The sequence below is a fragment of the Dipodomys ordii genome, unplaced genomic scaffold (genome assembly GCF_000151885.1).
Source record: "Dipodomys ordii isolate 6190 unplaced genomic scaffold, Dord_2.0 Scaffold42, whole genome shotgun sequence".
In the NCBI taxonomy this organism is placed as follows: domain Eukaryota; kingdom Metazoa; phylum Chordata; class Mammalia; order Rodentia; family Heteromyidae; genus Dipodomys; species Dipodomys ordii.
Genome location: NW_012267258.1, coordinates 4,985,205 through 5,001,456, shown reverse-complemented (window position 1 = coordinate 5,001,456; position 16,252 = coordinate 4,985,205). Strand labels below are relative to the sequence as shown.

At 42.8% G+C, this 16,252-nt stretch overlaps 1 protein-coding gene across 2 annotated transcripts; it reads right to left on the bottom strand.

Annotated features, from left to right (window-relative positions):
* Window positions 1–1,408: 1,408 nt before the first annotated feature.
* Slc38a2 (solute carrier family 38, member 2) lies at window positions 1,409–15,597 on the bottom strand. Of its 2 annotated transcripts, XM_013018810.1 has the most exons (16): window positions 15,306–15,597; window positions 13,877–14,112; window positions 13,120–13,201; window positions 12,855–12,970; window positions 9,639–9,712; window positions 9,433–9,525; window positions 9,266–9,347; window positions 7,614–7,696; window positions 7,041–7,099; window positions 6,784–6,951; window positions 6,118–6,197; window positions 5,919–6,019; window positions 5,031–5,155; window positions 4,444–4,588; window positions 4,255–4,352; window positions 1,409–2,815 (listed from the first exon to the last, which is right to left on the bottom strand). In XM_013018810.1, exons 2-16 carry the CDS (start codon window positions 13,999–14,001, stop codon window positions 2,717–2,719), a joined length of 1,530 nt encoding a protein of 509 aa, XP_012874264.1. In that variant the 5' UTR covers window positions 14,002–14,112; window positions 15,306–15,597; the 3' UTR covers window positions 1,409–2,716. The 2 variants fall into 2 exon arrangements, with proteins under 2 accessions (XP_012874264.1, XP_012874265.1); XM_013018811.1 differs by lacking the exons at window positions 12,855–12,970; window positions 13,877–14,112; window positions 15,306–15,597 and having other exon boundaries at window positions 13,120–13,200.
* Window positions 15,598–16,252: the final 655 nt, after the last annotated feature.

Below are 16,252 nucleotides of genomic sequence, written 5' to 3'. Positions count from 1 at the left end.
CTTTTTTTTTTGGAGGGGGGGGTTGAACTCCAATATGTCCATTCATCAAAATGCAGTTAAGTTACATGTATATATACACTCGAACCCAAGACCCAATCCTGACATTATATACAGCCTATTTACAAATACACAGACAAGACAATGTATGTACAGAAGGTTATCATAAATATTGAAAAATAGGTTAGCTTTAAATGGATTGATGCTGTTCTATAAATAACATTACAGTTACAACTGAGACACCTATGGAAGACAGTAATGCAAAATGAGGTGACTGCTCCTTAATGGAAATTCACTGTTTGGGAAATCTCAAGGCAGACAAGACAGCTCCAAAAAAAAACCTCACAGCTTGATTTTGAACCTCAATGAGCCAAGATTAGGGGAAGCTTCTCCCATGAAGATGATTCTGTTGTTTCATTCCTTCTCGGTTGCCATTGTACATTCTCCCATACAAAAGGATGTAAACTGTAGAGAATTGTTTTCCTCTTGCAAGATCTCTTCAGGAATTCTTTCCCAAGAGTTCCAGCAGAAGTGCCAGCTCTCAGAGAACTGCTGGACTAGAACAGCGCACACAGCCCCATCACACGGAAAGCAGAGTTGAGGCAATCTGTCTGCTCACAAGGGTTGGAAGATGGTCCCCAGTTATCTTTGTAGAAACAAAAATGGACCACTGCTTTCTTTTTAACCCAATGTAGCACTACAAGACGTCTTCCAGTTCCGCAAGGGTGTTCAATCAATCACAGACACAATTTGTCTGTCAATCGAGTCACATATAATACAAGAATGTGTAACAAAAACCATGTTTGCCTCACTTCTGGCTCTCACCTCCAAGTACAAAACGTTTAGTTCAAGACTAACCTTAAGAGCCAGACAATCAATTGATTCCATTACTTGCTTCCCTCAACCATTTAATGGAATTACGTATATTAGGTCTTAAACATTACGCCGGATGGGCAAAGTACCACATTATTGGAGAATATATTCACCAGTCACCGTTAACATACAGTAAATGTGCTCTGAAAGCCAAAGTAATGTTTCCACCTCTCACTGCAATTGAAATGGAAAGGTGAACATGCAGGTGGACCAAGATCTAAGAACAAGGTTGCACTGTTTTTCCCCCAGGTAATCATTTGCTGGATGTAAACAAATTATTTGTGTTGTACAAGAAGGAAATTACAGTCCTTTGTGAAGATTTTGGGGGGGGAGGGGGGTGAAGAGGGTGCTGGCACTGGGGTGCTTGAACTCAGGGCTTGGGTGCTGTCCCTGAGCTTTTTCACTCAAGGCTGATGCTCTACCCCTTGAACCACAGCTCTACTTTTGGCTTTTTGTTGGTTAATTGCAGGTAAGAATCTCAGACTTTCCTGGCAAGGCTGGCTTTGAACCATAATCCTCAGATCTCAAGACTCTTGAGTAGCTAGCTAGGATTTGATTATAGGCATGTGCCACCAGCACCAGGCCAAATTGAGTCTTATTTTTAAAAGCTTGCTGTGTAAGTAACCCAATATCCTGATGAACAGAACTTGTACTATACCAAACATCGGCGTAACCAATGAATAAAGACCACTACTGTGAAGACAAAACACATACACGACTAAGCCGCACATTGTCAAGTAAATCACACTTCCAGTAAATGAGCATTTTGCAAAGTTGTACTCTGGATATTTGGCCTATTGCCATCAAATGCCCATTTTCCACTACTAGAAGCAATGTTTTTTTTTTTTTTTAAAAAGGGCTGGCCCAGAGCTGTCAATACAATTCTGTAGACAGATGCAACTGAATAAACCCTGTTTTACCCAATTGCACTCTATTTGGTACCTCAAAAAATCAGTCATTTTTATTTCCCATAGAAATATCTTCCATTGTGTCCATCCTCACATTTCATCTGAATAAATCAAATTATTTGCAGACAGAATGAACAGATTTCAACCTGACTTGGTGTAGCAATCAAATACTCTTTAAACGAATTTCAATGGGAAAAAAAAAAGCTCCCAATTCATAATACAAGGTCTTTTTGCTTTGTTACATCATTTTCTCTAAAAATTATTTTGGGTAAAAAAGTATTTGGCTTATTATAATGCCTACAAAAAAGGCAAATCATTTCATAATACTAACATTTGTTTTTAAATACCAATGAAGTCATTTTACGGAATTTATTGTCAACTGTTTGTGGAGAGTTCAAAAACAGAAAGCAATTTCTTAAAAGTAAAATAGTGCTTCTGAGGTCTTGAAGTATCTTTTTCTTTTTGGTACAAAAAAATAATAAGCATTTTTCCCCCTCAATGGTTTTCTCAATACTTTGCTCTAAATGAACATTTGTTTCTCACATCGAATGGTTCCATTAGGCACATTCAAGTAAAATCATAAAATATCCAAGTTAAACAATGACACAGCCAAGCATGTGGCTTGATAAAAGTTAAAGAGTCTGTCCATTCTCTGGAATGGAATAAAATTGTCACTTCCCTTAACCCGAGACTCGTGGTTTTGTTGTCAAGATTCCTAACATACAGATTAAGTTTCTTTAAAAAAAACAAAAACAATAACAATAATTAAAAAATTAAAAAAAAAAAGTTCACTTATTCTGCATCCAGAAGAACCAGCGAGGAATCTGCACTTCAAAAGGAAGTGAACGGAAAACATCAGGTGAAATTTCATAGTAGTTGAGAATGACTCAACACTGGCACATCATCCGAGGGATGATTTTGAGTTTCAGCGGTACCAATTAAGGGCCACCTGCAGGGGGGTTGTGTACCCAATCCAGGACAATCAGAGCCATGCTTCCAATCATCACCACCACACCACTGATCAGGAAAAGCAGAGCCTGCAAAAAGCACAGAGAAAGCCCATCAGTAGGCAGAAGGCAAATGCAAAATATCTCTCTATAAGGTAGCTGATGTATTTTACATGTCTACATAAAAATGTGCAAGTGGGGGAATATGCCTATACTTTCCACGTGTTCGGGGAAATTTCCCTTTGTATTTTGTTGCCTCAAATATAAAGCAAATTTTCTTGCTGAACAAACTTGGGCTTCAACTCAGGAGTCTGCACACTGTCCCTTAAGCTGTTTCACTCAAGGCTAGCACACTAACACCTGAGCTTTAGTACCACTTGGCAGCTCTTTGGTGATTAACTGGAGATAATCTCACTTTCCTGCCCAGGCTGGCTTCAAACAACCCTCAGATCTCAGCCATATGAGTAGCTAGGAATACAGGTATGAGCCACAGGTACCCAGCTTAAACTGTTTTATATAAAGCTGGCATAGCATGTGTTTTTGTGCTGGTACTGAGGTTTGAACCAAGGGTGTCCCAAAGCTCTACCATTTGAGCTTCTGGCTTTTTGCTGATGAATTGAAGATGAAAGTTCTCACATTTGTCTACCTGGGCAGGCTCAGGAACCATGATCCTCAGATCTCAGCCTTCTGACCAGCTGAGATTATTTGCAATTCTTACACAAATCACAAAGGTCAAACTTAAGTCAAAAGCCAATTCTTCCTGAGAGCCATGAGTTACATTTCTTCCTTGTCTCTCTCCAATTACTAATTCTGTATATATACTCTCTATGAATAAAACAAGATGGCACTTGCTAGTTCATAGCCACGTGCTTTTAAATCAGACCAGAATGGTAATGACACATTATGATAACTGAAAAGCCGTCTCTTCCCCTAAATATAGCCAGTAGGATTTTGCTTTCAGAAGCATGTTTTGCGGTTCACATATACTGTATGCCACCAATTGTTGTTACACTGTAAACACACAATACTGATCTTGCTTTGAGGACTGTCACTTCTCATTCCACTCAACTATTCTTGTTTTTTCTACATTTCTTGTCTATTTCTTGCCCATCACACAGGAGAGGCTGGCAAATGTTGAAAACTGGGTCAGTACTTTTCTTCTCTTTATCTCCAACTTTTTTGCAATGAAGTACTTGGATGGCAAACTACACTCTCAATCCATTTTCTGTCAAGTTTATTGCTTCAAAAATGTTTACTAGGAACTTCAACAGTGAAACTGTAACACTGACAGTCAGAAAACTTTTAACACTCGTAATTCCTTAGCCACTCAGGAAGGGTGAGATCTGATCATTTTCATCCGAAGCTACCCCGGCAAAAAGTCAGAAGTGATGGTGGTGTGGCTCAAGTGGCAAAGCGCCAGTGTATGAGGCCCTGCGTTATAGCCTAGTACAACACTTAACATGAATATCAGATGGGAGAATTTCTGAGTTCAAGGGTCACTGCTGGTTCTATAGCTGTCTTTCACTTACCCCCATCTTCTGTACAGTTTTCATTGGTTCCTTCTTTACCAACTTGATATAGAAGGCAGATGGGAGAATAAAAATCAGCATAGCAGCTGCCGATGCACCTGTAAAAAAACATTTACCATTTCTTGAGTATGAATCATTTCCCTTTTTGTTAAGCATTTCACAGCTCTAAGCATTTGAACCTAAACTTACCAATGAAACCAAAGATATCTCTTATATCTGGGACAAAGATGACAAGCAAGTTAGTAAATCCCAAAATGCACAAGGTAATGAGAGTATGCCTCCACCAAGAGAAATCTTTTGCTGCACATAGCAATTGTGTCACAGAGCTCCGGATCTGGGGAAAAAAAAGAAAGATGGAAATACATAAACGACACCCAGTTTTAAAGAACACAAAGATTTTTCCAAATGATAAGGCTTTAATTATTTTTTTTAAAGAAAAATGGTGCCTTTTCCTTTGCTGTTAAAGATCACCAGTTACAGAGAACCTTACACTAGTCTTTATACTAATGGCTTATGCCATTATCATGGTTTGAAACTAGTCCAGACGAATGAATTGAAGAGATTCTTACTAATTAACTAGCAAAAAGGTAAAAGTAGAGGCGTGGCTCAACTGGTAAAGGCCCAGTCTTGAGCAAAAAACAAGTCAAGTGAGAAAAAACAAGAGGCCCTAAGTTCAAGCTCCAGTATTACTGATGTACACACACACACACACACACACACACACACACACACACACACACACACTCCCTATTTAAAGAGCAGGTAATCATACTTACTGGAAAAATAACCACTGGTACTGTCAGGGTGACAGCCATCAACACAGCCAGACGGACAATAAGAAGAAGAATATCAGTTTTCTTGACAGAAGAGTAGGTATGAAGCAATTCTGGCTCAACATGTTCTAAGGAGGGAAAAACCAGAAAAGCTGTCAGCATGCGGTTTTCTCTGGGGATCAAATAAATCTAACTTACAGTAAAATCAGTACTAAAATTATTAGCTACTCAGAAAATGGCTATGAACTAAGAGGCTAATAAGATTAATTTGGAATTATGGCTAATGCAATTAAACTAACATTGAAGGGAAATTTTTCTAAATACCAAGTAGAGATTTAGCCACATGATCTCCATTAAAAACAACAGAATCAAAATCGCTAAATCCCATGATTTGGCTTAGTTTGTATGTGTTGTACAGTTAGGTGATAAGAAACTGGTATGATCAATTTATCAGACAGAGGCAAGGATATTAAACAAACATGTCCTCCACCCTGGTCTCTAATGTGATCTATGCCAAATCAGACGGAATATTTAAATGGTCAACCTATGCCCAATTTCTACCAAGCACCTGTGGCTCACATCTGTAATCCTAGCTAATCAGGAAGTTCAGATCAGGTTTGCAGCTCAAAGCCAGTCCATGTAAAGTTCATGAAACTCTTATCTCCAATTAAATACCAAAAAACCCAGTGGTGGAGCTGTAGCTCAAATTGGTAAGAGCACTAGCCTTGACTGAAAATCAAGCAAGAGTGTGAGGTCCTGAGTTCAAGCCCCAATTATCAACACCACATACCCACAAAAAAAAAATCTAAACATAAGCCATCAACTTCATTATTCTTAAAAGACTAAAAATAAACCATCAATTTAATTAAATGATTTAAAAACATTATTTACCATAAAATGTCAGGTATCCAAAGAGGGCAGCAAACAGGTACATGAGGAACATTGCAAAAAATGAAATCTTAGACACATTCATCATTCTCCTCCGGCTTCGGCTATATAAATCCAAAGGAAAACAAATACGTCATCTTAGCAGCAGTTATAAAATTACTATCTAGTACATTCCCAAAGAATTTATATAAAAATAAAGCACCCTTTCAGCTCCTCATAGATGGGAAGAACAGCAGGGTGGCAGACGAAAGAAAACGTCAGAATTGGCACTGCATACACTGTCTGCAAAAAAGAAAAGGCACCACTTAATCTCCTGATGTAATATACTGAAGTGACTTTCTCACCCATGCTTACGCTATCTTGGAAACAAAGCCTACAATTAGTTTCCCTCCATTCTCCAGCATCTATTCATTATGTGGGGTCAATCTCCTCACTTTAGTGTGAACTGGTGATTTTGGTTTTCTTGTGTAGCAGTCCTGGGGTTTGAACTCAAGGCCTGTGTCCCAGAGCCTGTTTTTTTTTTGCTCAAGGCTAGAACTCTACCGCTTGAGCCACAGCTCCACTTCTGGCTTTTTGGTAATTAACTGAGGATAAGAATCTCATGGGCTTTCCTGCCTGGGCTGGCTGTGAATTGTGATCCTCAGATCTTAGCCTCCTGAGTAGCTAGGATTACAGGCAAGAGCTACTAACATGACTGTGACTTAAGTTTTACTCTGAAACAAAGCCACACTTGCTTTACAGTGGTCAAAAACTAAACTCTTGTGCTTTTTTTTTTAATATGCCCTTCACCTTAGAAGTTATTTAAAAAAAATCTCTAGTGGGGAGTTTCCCACTTTCCTTCCCTAACTCTTATAGATTGAATAGTTACCTGAGAGTTGAAGATAAAATATCGAGGTTTGCAAGTGTCTGCTCCAGTGGCATTTAAGCCCAATTCAGATGCAAAAGCTGTTGGGTGTGTTAGGGTGTTGTTCATTGTCTCATTAAGTATCAAAGCAAATTCCAAAGGACAAGGAATCTGAAATTTCTTGCAGATCACCTGAAAACATATTTCGTTTGCATTTGTTCAACTAAACAGTGTAAGAAGAATTATAAAGAATATTTTCTATAGAGACAAAGGGTACCTACCACAATCAGAAAGAACACCATACACAATAAGGAAAGGCCACTGGTATATCCCAAATATCCTACAAGGAGGGGAAAAAAACCCACCATTAATTAAATGTAATATGGGAACATGGGGGCAAATGTCTGAGTTTCAATGAATAATGCAATTCTTCAGACTTGGGGCACTTCCTGAACAGAATATCCAATTCTATTGAAAGGGGGTGACATTGATCAAGATATATTGCATTCATAAACTGCTCTTTTAAATGTCAACTCCTTTACACAGCTTCTTAAAGGCAGTTGTAAAATAAATAAAATTTTTAAAATACAGGCTGAATTCTAGTCTACTAAGGTATCTATTTCCTGTAACCAAAACTCTAATAAAAACAAAAACTATCATCCTGTATTATTTACAAAGCACAGGCTATAACAGTTGTCAATGGGATACTCTTTAAGCTACCAGAGTTTCTAATAAGAGTTATCCAACCAACTGGTATGGCATTAATGGAGTTTGCTATGGGATGCAGGTTGTGGCTCAAGTGGTACAGGCTATAAACCTAGAAAATAAAAGGAGAGAGGGAAGGTGTTACTCACCTAAATTTCTTAGCAGCGACAAAGGAAGAATAAGCACCAGTGACACCAGCAAAACCAAATAGTCCCCTTCGAGATACCATTCTCTGAATTAAAAACAAAACAAGAAACAAGATCAAAACTAGTTAGACAATATGCACATCTTCTAATAGTAGATTCATTTCTAGACATACTAAAACAGTAAATACACAAAGAAAGAAAAGTTTTGACACCAGGTGTTGGTGTCTCATGCCTGTAATCCTAGCTGAGGAGGCTGAGATCTGAGGATCATGGTTTGAAGCCAGCCCTGGCAGGAAAAGTCTGCAAAAGGCCAAAAGTGGTTCAAGTGGTCAAGTGCCAGCCTTGAGCTAATGGACAGTGCTAAGGACCTAAGTTCAAGCCCCAATATTGGCTAATACACAGAAAAAAAATAAAGCACAATTGTGGAGACACTATAACTTTTTAACTCTGTTTGCTGGATGAATATGTATTCAGGTTAAAAAATGGGGTATGGAAACAGTGGGACTTTTGTTTTGTTCCACTGTTTGCTCTGGGAAGAGAGCCAGCAAATTCATAACATGAAATGCTTCATAAAGGCTAGATATGAATGCCAGGCACAAGGCTGCATTGTGAAGCCAGTAAGCCCATCTTTAAAAATGTATGCCAACTGAGTTATAGCTTTAGCTTACCATTTGTAGTAACACGCTAAACATAAGGCAATGTTGCAGAAGATTTTTGGATTGTTTTTTCCCCCCAACATTTGTTAGCAAGTATACTCACTAAACATTTCAATTAGAAATGGTCTCACACTTAAGATTAAAATGCATAGGGAAAACCCCTTAAAAAAAAAACAAAAACCAAAAACCTAGTTATCAGTTGTGATGCGTTGATTCACCTTGACTCACTGTGATGGCTTCATTCACCTTGACTCCAGAGACAAAATAACCACACCTGTCCACTTGGAAGTAAACAATCTACAAGGTGGAAAGTAAATCAGCCCTGTGTTTACTTTCCATTGAAAAAACAAAAAAAAACCCTAGACCACTAGAATGAGTAAGTCTGCTAGAGTATGATTTCTATTCTACAGCATAGCGATACATTTGATGTATTCTACATCAAATATACCCTAAGGATTTTGGTTGTTTTTTTGAGATAGGGTCCCTGTAATCCTAGGCACTCAGCCTCCTGAGATCTGAGGATCTTGGGTGCAAACTAGCCTGGGCAGGAAAGTCCCTGTAAGTGAGACTCTTATCTCCGATTAACCACTCAAAAACTGGAAGTAGTGCTGTGGCTAAAGTGGTTGAGTATTAGCCTTGAGCACGAAGAAGCTCAAGCGACAGCACCCAGGCTGTGAGTACAACCCCTACAACTGACAAAAAAAGATGAGTGCGATTTACAGCTTTCCTTAGGGGTGAGGTCCCTCTGTTGAACAGTGTGAATAGTAACAGAAAAGCTCTAAGAAAACCTGTTTTCACATACAGGTTAACTATTTAAATCATCTGAAGTTCTAAGAGCTCTCTTTGTTTTTTTTTCTCAAAAACTCAAATCTTCTTCCAAGGGGATTCTTGGTCGGTAACTTCATGAAAATTATTATTTGTGTCTATCTCTGACAAAATATACGGAAGCCATTCCAGACCAGGAACTATTCCTTACGAGCACCCTTACTTAGCACCTACCCATTGGACTCTCCATCGTTCATTAATGCCTTGATCACCAAAGGTAACTCAGATTTCACTATGAAGAGGTAGCTTGACATAGCTGGAGGAGAAACATAATTAGACTATTACAAGCTGCAAAATGAGGCCTTGTCACCTTAAACAAAAATAAATGAATAAATCCTTACCTCCAATGTTCTGCATTGTGATTGATCCAGAAGCAGCTAGCTTTCCTACTATTCCAAATGCCTTATGCCCCAACTGCTCATATGATAAAGACCCTACAATAAATGAGAAGAACACAGAAACTTCATGAAGGAAGCAGTTCTATTAAGAGGGAAAAATCACGAGAAGAGGGAGAAATTACTGAAAAAAAATCAAGAACACAACATACCTCCTTCATTGGCAGTCTTTAAAAGGAGATGTACAGAATAGAGGGAAAATATTGACACAAATGTCAAGAGAATTCTGGTGAGAAAAGGGAAAGGCAGAGTTATATACAAGCAGGGCAACTCATGACAAGTAGACTTTGTTTAAGTAACATTCAATAAGGATATCTTATTTGTGTCAAAATGATCCCCCAAAACTAGTGTGTTCCCTTTCCTACTAGTTGGAATAATAACTTCATCTTTCTATGTGCCAAGTGACAGTTGTAGTATTAAGTAGTAAGAGGAAGGATTCACTGTGTAAAAAAAAACAAAGTAGCTGAAGACCCAATGTCCCTGCATAGCCATGAGGCATATTCTAGTTTTGGTACCACAACAGCTATCTATATACTTGTCATGTCTCTCTACACTTTCCATTTTGTTTCTTTGTCTACATTCTGAAATGTCTTCATCTGGAAATGCTTGGTAAAAAAAATCTGCCGTTAAACTCAGTTCACAAGGCTTTTTTGGGTGTGAAATTCAATTGTGACAGGAAAGGTCTAGAAACTAAAGGAAGAAGGGAAATGATACTATCATTTCTAGTGTCAGATACTAACAAACTGTACTAATGGAGCACAGTCAGACAAGGAACCACTGTGAGGCAATCCTACACTGCACTCTGGGGAGAAAGACAGGCAGCTGTGTTGCAAATTAAGCAATGCTGAGCTGTTGCCAGGGGCTTACAACTACAATCCTAGCAACTCAGGAGGCTAAGATCTGAGAATCATGGCATGAAGCCAACACAGACCAAAGTCTGAGATTCTTTAAACACCACAAAGCTGGAAGTGGAGGTGTGGCTCAAGCGGTAGAACACCAGCCTTGAGCAAAACAACTAAGGGACAGTGCCCAGGTCCTGAGCTCAAGCCCTAGTACTATCACAACAAAAAAGCAAACACATGCCTCTGTTAGACCAAGTAGGCTATTAGCTTCATCCAGTAAGCTGTCCCTTACTGGAGTAAGAAAAGGGAAAAAGAGTTCAGGGTAGAACTAAAAAAACCCTAGTGCCACTTAATTCTCCTTTAATGTGACTTTTTTTTTTCTTTCGACTTTCCTTCTAATCATGAAAGTAGACAAAGGAAGTCAGGTCTGATGGTGCATGCTTCTAAGGAGACTGAGGCAGCATTGTAAACTTTCAGCTAGACTATTATATAGTAAGACCCTGTCTCAAAACAAGGGGGTCCCAGGCACCGGTGGCTTATAATCTGAGCTACTCAGAAGGCTAAAATATAAGGATCATGATTCATAACTAGCCCAGGCCACAAACTTTGTGGCTTTTTAATTAACCAGTAAAAAGCAGGAAGTGGAGCAGTGGCTCAAGTGGTAGAGCAGCAATCTTGAACAATAAACTTAGGGGATGGTGTGCAGGTCATTGAGTTCAAGTCCTAGTATAGCTATACAACGGGAATCAAAGGAAGGACTAAAGAGTAAAAAAAAAAATCCAGGGAAGTAAAAAAAAAACCAAAACGCTATCACAATCCTTTGAGTTTTGATTCTATATGGCCAATCTGCACGGCACATGTAACATGCCAGCAAAGGAATTCATGTCTAAAGACAAAGGAATTCATGTCTAAAGACTAAAATGTAGGAGGCAGTCCTGAGCTACAACATATATTGGTTTACTGAAAATAAGTGAACTCCTTTCATGTCTTACTCAAAACTGAGGGACAAATGGACTTTACATCTTTCGTGGTTACTTTCAACTTAAGATAGGTTCTACTTAAGCTGGAGTGATTTAAGATAAGCAGTCTTGTGGCTCTTGCCCCATCTTACCTCTAAATACAATGCAAATACAGATGAATAAAAAACTCACGCAATGTCGTTATCATTTAGCCATTTATTAAAATGGTTAAACACATAATAAGCTTAGTAACATCAACAGTTTTGCTTTTGTGACAGTTTCCATTGAGTCTCCTTCAAATTCTCTAGTCACACTTTAAAAACTGCTTCTAGTTTTGATACCAAGAGTTAAGGGTTTCAAATAGTGACAGAACTCACCATTCAAGTTTCCCACTAAAAAACTTTGAAATTCTAGGACTCTTTCTGTGTAAATAGCTGCCCTTCATCTAAGCTCAATTAAACAAGCTCCAATGAATCCTGCCTTCATTCAGTTCTCCAAGCTAGGCTTAAAAAGTCTCAGTGTGGAATTTCTCAAAAAGCAGTGACTTGCAAAGGTGCTTGCCTTTGGATAAACAGTCTATTGTGCTCAAGAAAATAACTTGAGATGGCACCAATCAGCTAATAAAAAAAAAACCAGTCACAAAAGGGACAGTTGCATGCCCAATTTTCCTCAACTGTACCGTGAACACATTAAGTCAAAGGGCTATCTGCAGAAAATGATTTAGCTGACAGTCCACAGGTACTTAAAGGTTATGGCTACAGCATTAAAATCATTGAAAAAACACTTGCTCAGAACTACATGTACTTTGGTGCCTACTCTACTAGAAATAGGGGTGGCTGTTTTTCTTATTCTACAACTAGCCAAAAAGTCCAAAATGTTTGTTAAAAATAACTCTTCTTATACCTTCAATAAGGACAGCTAATTCTTAACTAGGTTAACTGGATGGAAAACGTTTAAAAACTGGTATTTATTACAATCATTTGGGAATCTCAGAGCTGAAAAAAGTGCATTTGAGAAAATATGCATGTAAATTACTTTTCAGTTACCTAGAAAATTATGACTCATTTGTCCTAAGGCAAACATGTTCCAGGTGAGTTATATATCACCACACCTCACACATTCAGAATTTTCTTTTCCTTACGCATATGAGGCCATAGGTCCTAGGGAAGAACTTTTCAATTATCAAACTCATCTGGAGGCATCAAGTTACTAGCAATGTTTGGCTTTTCCTCCACCAGTAGAAAAATTTAGTTACCCTAGACTTACCCATTTTTGTTTTCATTATCTAGTCATCTATTAAAACTTGTTAACTATTTCCATTTACTTAGCAAGACTTTGGGCTTCATTTGTCAGTTGTTAAGTAATACCGGATGTTCCCTAATTGGCTTCTTTGGCATTATACAATATGTAGCAAAATAAAGAGATTTAGCTGTGTCATACTTTCTTTTAATGTTAAGCAATTGTTAAGTCACTATGTGAACTTTTAAATTCAGTTTCCGGAGCCAAAGTACTATGCTTTTAATCATATTAACTACCCTGCACAACAGACTCACTTACACATACTTACATAAAAAGAGCAATTCCAGTATTAGCCATGGCAAAAGAAAGCCCAAGGATTCCACTGCCCACAATCGCATTGCTCAGATTAAATACTGACATTCCAAAGGAAGTAGTACCTGGATTCTATACAGAGGGAAAACGATAACCAAACATATAACAATAATTAAATGGAGAACACCAGCTTTGGGCAAGTTAGATTTGAAATCTAAAAGTACAACTATGCTTTTTACTCCATTAAACCTCAGATACACAAATGATTATGGTTAACTTACAAAGTCTGATTCATACTTCTTCTTCCCCAAATTTGATTCAAGTAAAAAGTTCTGGTTTTCAGGATCGACATCAACATAATGGCTGTTAAAAAAACACAAACACACACAATAATTTTAAGTTGCCTTTCTGAGCTGAACATAAATTACCTTTTTTTTTTGTTGGTCCTGAGGCTTGAACTCAAGGCCTGGGCACTGTCCTTGAGCGCCTTTTGCTCAAGGCTAATGCTACAACACTTGAGTCACATCTCCACTTCCGGCCTTTTCTGAGCCGTTCACTGGAGGTAAGACAGATTTCTGGCCTGGCCTGGCTTCAAGTGCAAATCCTCAGATCTCAATCTCCCGAGCAGTGAGGATTACAGGCGTGAGCCTTGGGCACCCTGCTAGAAATTATCTTACACTCACTGCACTAACTCAACAAATGGGACTCTTCCAAATGCCATGGTCACCCAGAAAAACAGAAGCGAGGTCCTCAGATGTGTGAAAGCCTGTTAGTTCACTATTTTATGTCTGTGCTGAGGCTTGAACTCTGGACCTCATACTCTCCTGGGTTTTTTGGTGTGTTTTGTTTGTACCGCAGGAGGCACAGCTCCACTTTGGCATCTGGATGGAGAGTCTCACACTTTCCTGCCCCTGGGCTGGCTTTGAACCACGATCGTCAGATCTCAGCCTCTTGAGCAGCTAGGATTACAGAGGTGAGCCACCAGGGCCCCCCGTTTTCATGTATTTATAGTGACGGTAAGAGCCCAACGTCTCCCACCTTTTCAGAGCAGCTTGCTTGGTGGGGTAGGAGTAGTTGAAGTCGCTGTTGGAGCTGTAACTGCTGCTGTCCTCATCGGGGGAAATATTGAACCTTCCCATTTGGGTTTTCTTCATGCTGAGCATGGACGGGAATTAATCCGGGTGCGGCGGAGCTCAGGCGGAGCAGGAGAGAGCAGCGCGGGGGGCTCCTTTTGTCCTTGGCTGAAATGCAGCGGGCCCTCGAGGAGGCTCAGCCTGGAAGGTAGAGGCGGCGCGTCAGGACCGCAGCGCCCGCCCCGCCCGGGTCACGTGACGCCCGCCGGGGCGGGCGCCGCGGCGGCTGATTCATCCCCGGCCAGGCGAGTGGAAAAGTACCAGCCGCGCGCGAGGGGCGGGGGCGCGCGCCGAAGGGCGGAAAAGTACCGACGGTGCGGGGCCTCCGCCACCGCCGAGAACAAAGATGATCCCACCACCGTGCGGCGCCCGACCGCCCGCCCTGCCCAGGACACTTCCACAGGGAGGTCGGGCACTTCACCCTCTCTCCATTGTCCCGTCCCAAGGGGTGGACGGGGGAAGGGCACGAGGGAGGAGGGGGAGGTTCTGCTCCTGCTGCACCCCTGCGGCCCCGATCGTGCACAGGCACGCCAGGCGCGGACACACACACACACGGCCCTGGCACCGAATAAGCAGGCATGCACTCCCCCCCCATCCGCCACCTCTCCACCAGCACCGGGGGGGGGGAGCAGCAGCAGTCCCGCCCCGGGGTTCCTTTTGGCTCTGCGCCCCCCACCCCCGATGGGGAAGTGTCTCTGCGGCACCAAAGCCCCCCCGGAGACGGTGGGGAGGTAGAGTCCCCCTCCCTCCCCCCGTCTCGCGCGCTACAGCGGGTTTGTTTACACGCGGCCTCCCCCCCCGATCCCCTCCCCACCCGAGTCCACCAGCGCGCGGGGCGCCGGCGCCCGCGTCGCCCCACCTCGCCCCTCCTATACCCGGAAAGAAACTGATGCAATATCGATCTCCGATTGTCAAACGTTCCCGCTTCCCTCCCCCTACACACACACACACACACACGTCTTCCTCAATCTGGGGTTCCCCGTTACAATGAAAAGTCCACCCACCCACGACTCCGGGACCCCCCAATTAATTTTTTTTCTCTAATGAATGCACATCCAGTCACAAGACTTGCCGCAACGGAGCCGCGGGCTGGGAGGGCTCCCTTCCCCCCTCCCCTCCCCGACCCCGTCCAACCGCGAGACGCGGGCGCCCGGCCCGCGTTCTGCACCCACCCCTCCATCGGCCCCCTTCCCCCTCCCCGAGAACCCCCGCCCGCCTGTCGGGAGGAAGTGGGGGGCCCCCCGCGCCGCCTTCCCGCCGCGGCCGCTCCCGCGGCCCTCCCCCCCCCACCCCGCCTGGGCCCGCGCGCCCGCCGCACCGACGTCCCCCGTTACCTCGGTGGTCTCCGGATCCAAAACAAAACCAAAACTGAAGGAAAGGTCTCCGACGTCTCGATCAAAACCAAAAAAAAAATCGTTTACGATAACAACAAATCTTAAAAAAAAATCCCTCCCCAAATCCGAAAACAGGCAGGAAAAACGATTTTAATTAAAAAAAAAAAAGGTCTAAATGGCCGCTCCAGTCCTCCGACGGCCACCGGGTCCGGGGAAAGGCGCGAGTGTGCGGGGACGCGTGGTCAGCCTGCGCTCGCAGCGCTGCAAGTCCGGCTGGCGGGGTTCCGGGGCGGCGGCGTGGCGCGGTCTGGAGCCGCTCGGGGAACGAGCGCGGATTATAGCGGCTCCCGCCGACGCGTCAGTGGGCGGGGCGCGGCCTGGGTGCGGAGTCTTTGTGTATCAACACCACCTGGGCTCCGCCCCCTGCCCGCCCAGCTCCGGGAGGGGGGGCCGCCCGCCCCGAATCCCACCCCCACCTACCCGGCGCCCCGCGCTTCCCCCCGCGGCCGCCAGGAGCAGGCCGTCCCGCCCGAGGCGCTCCGGACCTCCGAGTCCGGGCCGGGGCTCCTCCGCGTGCGCGCTCACTCCTGCCCGGCCGGGTGCCCACCGGCACGCGGGTGTACCCACGGTGCGTGCTTTTCCGGGGAACCCGTCCATCCGAGGCCAGCGGGGCCGGGCAGGAGAGGGGCGCGGTGTGTAAGGGGATACATCCGAGCCCTCCACCTCTTCCTTTGCTGCTTGTGATGCTTTAGATGGTTAAGATGGGAATCTCTCTCGCGTAAACTTAAATCCCGGCAGCAGTATTGTCGTCCCCACCCCCCCACCCCCGCACTCCCCACGTTTTGTGGGTCCGTTTCGGTTCGAAGTGCTTGACTTTTTGCACCTTAGATCTGGGTTCAATCCTCCAGCTGAGCCTCCTGAGGTCCCGTTGGCAGCCACGTGTGGGG

Coding starts and splice junctions, on each gene's coding strand:
- Slc38a2 (XM_013018810.1), bottom strand. CDS start 14,001: ATGCTCAGCATGAAGAAAACCCAAATGGGAAGGTTCAATATTTCCCCC. Junction 7,100..7,613: donor GTCGCTGCTAAGAAATTTAG/GTGAGTAACACC, acceptor CCCTCCTTGTAG/GATATTTGGGATATACCAGT. Junction 2,816..4,254: donor AAACTGTACAGAAGATGGGG/GTAAGTGAAAGA, acceptor TGCTTTTTGCAG/GCTCTGCTTTTCCTGATCAG.